General features: G+C 33.5%; 1 protein-coding gene and 1 long non-coding RNA gene across 2 annotated transcripts; both read right to left on the minus strand.

Annotated features, from left to right (window-relative positions):
• Positions 1–1,560: 1,560 nt before the first annotated feature.
• LOC136234026 (uncharacterized) lies at positions 1,561–5,448 on the minus strand. The gene is made up of 4 exons (XR_010691021.1): positions 5,038–5,448; positions 4,770–4,936; positions 2,251–2,351; positions 1,561–2,168 (listed from the first exon to the last, which is right to left on the minus strand). It is a non-coding gene; the product is annotated as an uncharacterized lncRNA (long non-coding RNA).
• A 206-nt stretch (positions 5,449–5,654) lies between these two features.
• On the minus strand, positions 5,655–6,873 carry LOC136233598 (dof zinc finger protein DOF1.8-like). The gene has a single exon (XM_066023329.1). The coding sequence runs from the start codon at positions 6,446–6,448 to the stop codon at positions 5,753–5,755; it is 696 nt and encodes a 231-aa protein (XP_065879401.1). The 5' UTR covers positions 6,449–6,873; the 3' UTR covers positions 5,655–5,752.
• Positions 6,874–9,929: the final 3,056 nt, after the last annotated feature.

Genomic DNA, 9,929 nt, shown 5'->3' on the forward strand with positions numbered 1-9,929 from the left:
TGAATTTTTTCTCCTAAAATAAAAAAGGTTACGTAAATTTAGTCAAACTATACGTAAATTATATCTAAAAATATAATATTTACGTAAAGTTCAAAGGTTTTACGTAAAAATCTAATTTTCACAATGTTTATGGATTTTTCTCCTAAAGTAATAGAGTTACGTAAATTTAGTCAAACCTTACGTGAATTATGTCTAAAAATAAAAGATTTACGTAAAATTCATCGGTTTTACGTAAAACTCTATTTTCACAAGGTTTGTGAATTTTTTTCTCCTAAAATAAAAATGTTACATAAATTTAGTCAAACTATACGTAAATTATATCTAAAAATAAAATATTTACGTAAAGTTCGAAAGTTTTACGTAAAACTTTAATTTTCACAAGGTTTGTGGATTTTTCTCCTAAAATAACAAGGTTACGTAAATTTAGTCAAACCTTATGTAAATTATGTCTAAAAATAAATGATTTACGTAAAATTCATAGGTTTTACGTAAAACTCTAAGTTTCACAAGGTTTGTGGATTTTTTCTCCTAAAATAACAAGGTTATGTAAATTTAGTAAAACCTTACGTAAATTATGTCTAAAAATAAAAGATTTACGTAAAATTCATCGGTTTTACGTAAAACTCTATTTTCACAAGGTTTGTGAATTTTTTTCTCCTAAAATAAAAAGGTTACATAAATTTAGTCAAACTATACGTAAATTATATCTAAAAATAAAATATTTACGTAAAGTTCAAAGGTTTTACGTAAAACTCTAATTTTCACAAGGTTTGTGGATTTTTCTCCTAAAATAACAAGGTTACATAAATTTAGTCAAACCTTATACGTAAATTATGTCTAAAAATAAAAGATTTACGTAAAATTCATAGGTTTTACGTAAAACTCTAAGTTTCACAAGGTTTGTGGATTTTTTCTCCTAAAATAACAAGGTTATGTAAATTTAGTAAAACCTTACGTAAATTATGTCTAAAAATAAAAGATTTACATAAAATTTATAGGTTTTACGTAAAACTCTATTTTCACAAGGTTTGTGGATATTTTTTCTTATATAAAAGCTAAAGAAATTTAGTCTAACTTTACATAAATTGAGTATCAAAATAAAAAAAATTTAGTTTTTCATTGTTTTCAAAGTTATTGATAATTTTTTTTTGTAAAAATACAACCTTGCGTACATTTAATTCAATTTTACGTAAATTTAGTCAAACTTTACGTAAATTATCTAAAAATAAAAGATTTGTGTTAAATTCAGAGGTTTAACGTAAAATTCCATTTTCACAAAGTTTGTGATTTTTCCTTATAAAATCAAAATTGCGCAAATTTAATCCTAATTTACATAAATTCTTTTACTTTCCTACTGATTAAATAAGATTGGGAATTCATTTAAATAACCTACAGTTTGTATTTGTTGTAGAAATACGATTCATTTTGTTTTAATATTATATTTTTAGAATAATATTCATGTTTGTGTATCTAATTAACTTGAAGACATCAGCCATGAACTGCAAACTACTTGCACTTAATTATAACAATTAGGTGAATATTGATCAATAGAATTATACATTCTAAAATTTTAAATTTTAAATTTATAATAATTTAATAATGACTCAAAAGTTTCTTTTTTTTTTAATTCATCTCAATCTCAATGGAATAACAAAAAAAAAAAAAAACTAGAGAAGCAGTTGTACTCATTTGCACAAGCATGAGCATCCTTGAAAGCAATAGAATATTTATATGTGATATGTAATCTTCCACTAGTGGAGAGGGACAAATGTGCAACTTTTCAGAGTCTACTAAAAAAAAATAAGACCAGCTTTGAACTTTCAGTCAATTCGTGCAACGTCCTCGTGCACGACTTCTTGTGCGTCTGGATCAGTGTGCAAATTCCCTGCCTGCTCGTGTTTCGCTCTCCTCTTGGTGAAAACACCCACTTCCAACAGTGTGCTAGCTGCGAAGTTTACCAAGCGCTCTGTTGGCCGCGGTGGCGAGTCTAGTGGACCGCAAGTGATGTGCTCGAAAGGAGCACGAGTAGGCAGGAAACCGCAGCGAAAAATTCGCCAAGCACTCCGAGGATGCCACGGTACCGGGTCCTAAGGAAAAAAGGATTGAGCAAACGCGGAAGTCGCTCGCACCTCGAGCCTCGAGTAAGACTTCGCGGACGCTGACGAGGCCTGAAAATAAATATTCATTCAACACTCAAAATCCAATATAACAAATTACAAAATTACAAAGAATGTGATGGGAAAGTTTTACCTCATCAAATGCAGCACCAATCATTTGAACACCTACGGTAGCCCTTCAACAAATCCATATGGATAAACCAATGAATTAATGTAATCTTTGCTAAGTCCACACTGTACCAAATCACCACATACGACCCAAACCTTCTCAGGACACTTAATTACCACAACTCACAAAACCATATATTATACAAAACACCGTATATTGGAGCTTTTTTTTTAAGTTTATGATGCTCGTTTAAAGGAATTTATATTTTATAGCAGATGTCAAACACTATATTTGTAACAAGCATATTAACCCTATAGCTGTCCACCTTTTCAAATTTATAGCAATGTGATGTTAAAATTAAACTTATTTGGAAACCAAAGGGTTAAATTTATACATTTCTTATATTAGGACTAAATTTGTACTTCCCCTAAAACGTTAAAGTTTAATTTGACCCTTACCCTGTTAATTATATCAATACTAGTAAAGGAAAAATATATATACTTGTGTTTCACATATCAACATATGTGTTTTTGAAAGACAAACTGCTTATGATTCTCTATGATCCCGTAATACCCAACCCATTCATAAAATTTACTACACATATTCTATAAGAGAGAAATAAACAAAACCAAAAGCCTTCAATTATTGCACCTCAATAGTTAGTTGAGAATAAGGAATATTTTAATAATTAAGGAAGATTGCTACAATGACATAATAAATCAACACTGAAGTTGAACTAATTCCAGAATTGAAATTCAATTTGAAAAAATGGGAAAACAGGATAAAAAAAAAGAGGAAGATACCAGGTACCATCCTAACTCCCCAATAAGGTTTATACATTAGCACATCATATGACATTAATTAAACATAGCATGTTAAGTAACTAATATACTATAATTTATCCACAAAATTAAGTCATGAACTGATTTTTTTCAGCTTTAAAAGCATAGTTTCTGCCACAGATAATGTTCAACCACTTATAAGCTTGGTGAAGGTGGATTTGATCAAGTTACAAGGTGGAAACATATATTAATAGAAGTGGTTAATTAGTTTTTTTTGCTATATTTTAACCAATTTGTTATTTTTTCAGGGAATATTACAAGATGGCCTACAAGTAGCAGTAAAAGACTTTTAAGAAATTCTTGGCAAAGGATAGAAGAATTTAGGAATGAAATTGTACTCATTACAAAGCTGCAATACACTAATCTTGCCAGGCTAGTTGGGTGTTGCATTGAAAGAGAAGAGAAGATTCTAATCTACGAGTTTATGGAAAATAAATGTTTGGATCTTTTCTCTTTGGTTTGTGAACTTCAAAAAATTTAACTTTCCTGCTCTAGCTTATACCTAGAGTAATTTTATCTCCTAACTATAAATACATATAAATGCACTATTTTAATTCTTTTTCTGGAGCAGATCCTACTCTAAAGAACTCATTGGACTGGAAAAAATGCCTCCACATCATAGAAGGCATTCCTCAAGGATTTCTTTACCTTCACAAATATTCAAGATTAAGGATAGTAGAAAGAGACTCAAAAGCAGATAACGTCTTGCTTGATGTTGAGATAAATAAAAAAATTCTGATTTCGGCATGGCGAGAATATTTGGCAGGAATGAAACAGAAGCAAGAACAAGAAGAATTGTTGGAACACAGTGAGTTTATTCAGCTCCAAATCAATCATGTTTTGTTTGTGTTATATACACAACAGTTGAAATTTTAAAATTTTAGAACATTCAACCAAATCCACTTCAATGGCTATATAGCTCCAGCGTATGCTTTAAGAGGCATTGTTTCAACTAAAGTGGATGTCTTCAGTTCTAGAGTATGCTAGGTTTAAACTTAATTATCTCTCCTCCAATCATCTTAATGTTATTTAACAGGCCAGCGCTGAAGTTTCGTGAATATTAAATCTCTGTTTGAAGTAATTGGACCATATTAATTTAATGTGAATCAGAAAATTTGCTTCCTAATGAGAAGTCAAAGCTTTGTGCTCAAGATGAAGTTCAATCTGAGGCACACCATTACGAACTAAACTTGGCTAAAAGACAACAAATTTGATAACAAAAGTGCACAAATTTGGTGTGAATTCGGTAAGTTAAAATGACAATATGAATGAGAAAGCACCATTATACAACAGAAAGTTTTTTACTTAAAACAACAGTTCATATTCAAGGATGTGTGCTCGCAGAAATTAATGCATTTAATTAAGCCTAGACATGTTGCAAACTGATTTAGCATAGATAGTCAAGTAGGATTCAAACATGGTTTTCATAACAACCAGTTTTAAAAACTAGCACAGAAATTTTGATTCTATGATCCTATTTTTCACAACACAAATAACATCTATCATAAAAGCCTTTTATTGTGGCACTCAACAATAATAGATCAATACATAATTTAACTGCTCGTTGCTACAGCAAACTCAGAATTGCAGTAAGGTTCAATTAGATATGTCTGAGTGTTCAGAAAGAATAAATACTTATAACTACCAATCAACAAGGTTCATTATCTTGTATCTTAATTAGATAAAGGAATTGAAACTTACTAGAAATATGAAAAGCCAAACAATTTGATTAATACAATCTGGTTCACGCAAGGTAGCATAAATACTTGTGTGATGAAGCCATGAACCAGCCTCTTCCAATCTCTAGATAACTCTCCAATTCAAGATTCCGAGTACCAATTTCAATTGGGAAAGGATTTTTAGGAAAGCTAAACCCAATGAGGTTCAAACAAAAGAAGAAGAATTTCAACCATGAGATATGGAATTTAGTTTTCAATGGGAAAGGAAAGGCATGGTATTCAAAACTTACCCGAACTATGGAAGGCCCAAAAAAGATTCAAATACAACTGCTTTCAGATTGAATTAGGGAGTTGATCAATTTCAAAGTTAACAAAGGACTCTTTATGAAAGCTAAATCGCAAAGAGATTCATACAAAATAAAAAGAATTTCGAGATGGATGAGTTGGGCGGCAGAGTTAAATTTCGAAGGTGGAGGTCAGTTGAATTGAGGAGACAGAGTCGATGAATTAGAGATAGAAAGAAAATCGATGGAGACCAGAAAGAGTTGATGAATAGCAGTTGATGAAGAGGGATGAATGAAGGAAAGAGTTGATGAAGAGCGATGAATTACAGAATGAGATGATGAGGAGCAAGAGTCCAGAACGATGTCTAGCGTTTGTGTGAATAAAATTGGAGAGAAAAATGGAACCGGAACAATAAGTAACAAGTTAAATCCCTGTAAAAACGTTTACAATATACTGAATGGTTTAGATTCATTCTAATTGTAATAAAGGGTAAATCCTAAAAGTAACTCCTACTTTGTTAAGGATAGCCTACCGATGGATAGATAGATTATGGATCTTTTTATTAAAATTATTTTAAAAATAGACATGTTTTATAGGAATTATCCTATAATAATACCCCTAATTCTGCTAAAAAGATAACATTTTTATAAAGGAAAAAAAAAACATTCAACTATGAAAAAGTAAAAGAAAGATCCATTTAGGGGTTCTGTTCTGTCCACTTTATGAAGGAGGATCATAACTATCATCTTCATGTCCATGTCCATGTTCACGTTCAGGTTCACTTTCACTTGGGTTTGGGTTTGGGTTCAAAGGGAAAGAATCAGTGTTGTTAGGTGAAGTTGTGCTTGTGCTTATGCTCCATAAAGCAGTGTCTGGTATGGCATTGTTCAGAAAAGACTGCTGCCAATTTTGCTGCTGGAAAAATGGCATTTGTGGTGACCCAAAAGGAGGTGCAAGAGCAGCATTGAAACCATGTAAAAGATTGAGATATGAAGTTGATCCTCCTAAATCAAGATGAGGGTTTAGAGGAGGAAAAGGTTGAATTGCAGCTAGTGAATCCAGAAATCCACCAACACCAGGATAAAAACTTGAATCGCCATCTGATTTGCCCAAACCAACAAGTGCAGTTCCGGAATTGGAATTAGAATTCTCACCGGAGGAAGACGAGGTTTTCAGCCGCTTCCCCTTCCGGCAGCCACCTCCAACAGGAACATTCCTCAAAGTCCCACCATGAGTCCAGTACCTTCTACATGTCTTACAAAAGTAACGAGGCTGAGAGAGACTATAGTTATTATAATAACAAAACTTTGTATTCACAGACTCACAACGAGGACATTTCTGCGGCGGCAGCTGATTATTCTGATTCTGATTACTACTATCCACCGTCTTCAACCTCCGATCTTGAGTTCTCTCCATATGGGGTTATCAAAAGACAAAGGCTTTTTCAATTTTTCTTTGGGGGGTCTCTCTCTCTGAGCAGGAGCATGCAGGCTTTTTAAGTAGAAAAATCTAGAGAGAGAATTAGGGGTTTCAAAATTAGGGGTTTCTTCAGAATCTGAAAAACCATGGGTTCTTTTCTGTGCATGGATAGCAAAACCTTGGTCTAGTAATACCCAAATCAAGAATTTCATATCCTGTAAATCCAATGGAATTCAATTGCAGATTGAGGAGGATCAGCTGCTTTTATGACTGTACAAAAAAGGACTAATAAAAGTACTGAATGGATTTTTGTTACTAAATTCAAGAGATCAGATAGATAGATAGATGAGAGATAAAGAGGGGAAGGACGGAAGGAATAAAGAAACGGCACGGCCACAGATGGTGGTTGTGTGGTGGCTGTGTCAGTCGGATTCAGAGCTTCTTTTTTCTGTCTCGAAATTGGACAAGGAGAATAATGAAATTTTTCAACGAGGAGTTTCTTTCTTCGTTTTTGTTTTCCGGTAGCCATGCTTTGGCTGAACCCGCTTAATTCCTTCTGTCTATTGCATAGAAAAAAGACACTAAGTAGCGTTCTCGATTTTCTATTGCGTTTGTTTAATACGAAGAGTATCCTTTAAATAAGGATTTACTCCAATGGTTTTTAAGAAAGTATCAATTTAGGATATAAAGCTAATGGTTTTTAAGAAAGTATCAATTTTGGCTTTTAGATATAAAATATGTCTGTTTTGGTACTTTGTCTCTTTACATGATTAGAAGTAACAATATCATTAAAGAAATTAGCATTGGAAAGGGAATGATGAGTGATTGAATGGATCACACTGTTTGCTAAAGACAAAAGCCGCATTACAATTTGGGCGAATAAGTAACGAATCTCGAATTTCTTCTATAATAACCCCGAACTCAGTAATATCATAGATCTATGTTGAAATGCGATCCACCATCCTTCGGTCATCCGTTTTGAATTGAACATTCTCAAAAGTGTCACAGAGAATCAACGCCTCATCTAGCGAAACTTGAATTCTACTTGTCGTAAAAGAGTTGGTACAACCCCGAAGAACTGCTCTCATACCGAAACTATTCATTGATGGAAACAGAATTACATCAACTTTACACTTAACATAAACAGCAGCTGATTTATGCCAATCTATCACTGTTCTTCAATTAATTACTTTAGGAGGATTTATCATCGTAGACATTTTTTAGATACATATGGTATGGTACTCAAATTAAGAATTGATTTCAAGCGGAGAATGAGGTTGGAATAAACTTCGTTTAACTACAGCTTGAAAAATGCTAATAAAATCTCTAAAATGGTACCACTAAATACTAATATACCAATTCCCACTTTCAGAATTAAATTGGATTTGGTTCATTGAACTAAGCAAATCTAAGTGAGTCCAATTACATGAACATTATTTTTAGTTTGAACTAGTCAAACTATTTAATATAGTCTCAACTTTATTGTGGAAAGCAACCCCTACTTATACATATATAATGGGTAATTAATTTATTAGTCCCTATATTTTGATAAAACACACTGTTTAATCATATATTTTCAAAAACACATGGTAAGATCCCTAACCTTTTTCTCAGTGAACTGTTTAGTCATTCCGTCTGTTTGTTAGATTTTTACCGTTTATGACTTCGGAAATGACTATACTATCCTTTACTATTTACAGTAAAACCTCTATATAGGAATACTCTATATAGGAATAACATCTATTTTGTTATAAAAAAAACTCGATCCCAACTTGAACCAATTATAAATAGGAATAACCTCCCCAAACGTTAATTGTTATACACTTTTCAAGTCCCACCTTTAGAAACTATGTCTCTATATAGTAATAATTATATATTTATATATATATATATATATATATATATATATATATATATATATATATATTAAGAATTCAAACTAAATTATAAAATATTAAAAAGAACTATTGAAATTATCTGTGAGTTGCAAACAAACTACAACTTGAAATTATAAATATTTAGTATTCTTATTGATGTTTACATTTTTCCTATAAAACTCTTCCAATTATCTATATATTGAAAACTTAAACTCTAAATTGAAATTCTAAATATTTAATTTGTTCCATTAATATCAATTGTTATGCATTATATATAAACCATGCATGACTATGATAAAAATTGTGAGCTGCTATATACCGCACCAAAATTCCGGTCCACCGCACATTTGTGACATATTTGCCCTCCTCACTTTTTGAAACAAGAAAGTGGAATTTTCTCAAATCCTCTCTACCTTCTTTGTATTTTTAAAAAACCGAGCTAAAATGACATGACACCAAAAGTAGACAAGGGCAAAGGATTCATGCGTGTTTCGGTAAGTGTTTTTGTTTTAAAAAATTAACGAAATCATGATTTTTTCCTCCGAAATCGGAGGCAAAAAAACGCAGAATTCGCACTAATCGGGTGCGATTTCCTTGCTCCACCATAGGTGGAATGGACGAACTATCCGTTCCACCTAGGGTGGAGCAAGGAATCACCGCGCGATCCACCAGATGGTGGGTCGTGCGACGCACCCGATCCACCGTAAGGTGGAATGGGATCGATACCCGTTCCACCTTGTGGTGGATCTGGTGGATCGCGTGGCGCACCCGTTTGGCCTGCGGCCATGTGGTGTAAACCACCCGCCCAGGTCAAAAACGGGCCGGTTTGTGATTTTTTTTTTTTAAATTTATTTCGGACCGGTCGTAGGCAGACCCGAACACATAAAAAATAAGGAAAATGGTAAATTGAATATAATAAATAAATAATTTTACAGGATTATGTTGTTGAGGCGGGTTCTGGCCGCAGACATACATCTTCACGTGTTGTTACTGCCTCTGCTCGGCGGCAGCGGACGGAGCAGCATCGGTTCATGGCGGACGTCCAGAGGGCATATGCAGCACAGGAGGAGCGTGTCAGAGGTCAGGATGAGGCGGCTGATATAGAGATGGACAGAGATGACTCTATGCCTCGTCCTAGTTCTGATACTATCCCCATACCTCGTGGCGTCGTGATGAGGGGTCGAGACGGACGATTTTCTTCTACCGCATGATCATCTTCTGGTAAGAGAAATTTAAAAATGTGCTTACTTTTATTTGTTTTATTCGTGATTATTAGAAAATATACCAAAAATTTAATGTAAACCGTTTACTGTAATTTCAGGTAGCAGCAAGCGCTCGAGGAGTGCTACAGATGATGACTGGGTTGTGAAGGACCCTATCCCCGGGGGTCCATTTGATGGTGCTGTGATCCCAAGCTTTCTGGGACATGTTGCATGTGCTATTTGGGGCGGTCAGGATAGGGGCGTCCTTAGGTGTCATACCAGATTAGGGTATTGCTCGAAGCTGAGATTATGGTACAATGGTTCTTCCAGGACGATTCAGTTGCTTTTATGACTGTACAAAAAAGGACTAATAAAAGTACTGAATGGATTTTTGTTACT

The sequence above is a fragment of the Euphorbia lathyris genome, chromosome 6, assembly GCF_963576675.1.
Source record: "Euphorbia lathyris chromosome 6, ddEupLath1.1, whole genome shotgun sequence".
Lineage (NCBI taxonomy): Eukaryota > Viridiplantae > Streptophyta > Magnoliopsida > Malpighiales > Euphorbiaceae > Euphorbia > Euphorbia lathyris.

Excerpts from the sequence above, each read along its gene's own strand:
- LOC136233598 (XM_066023329.1), bottom strand. The coding sequence starts at position 6,448 with ATGGAGAGAACTCAAGATCGGAGGTTGAAGACGGTGGATAGTAGTAAT.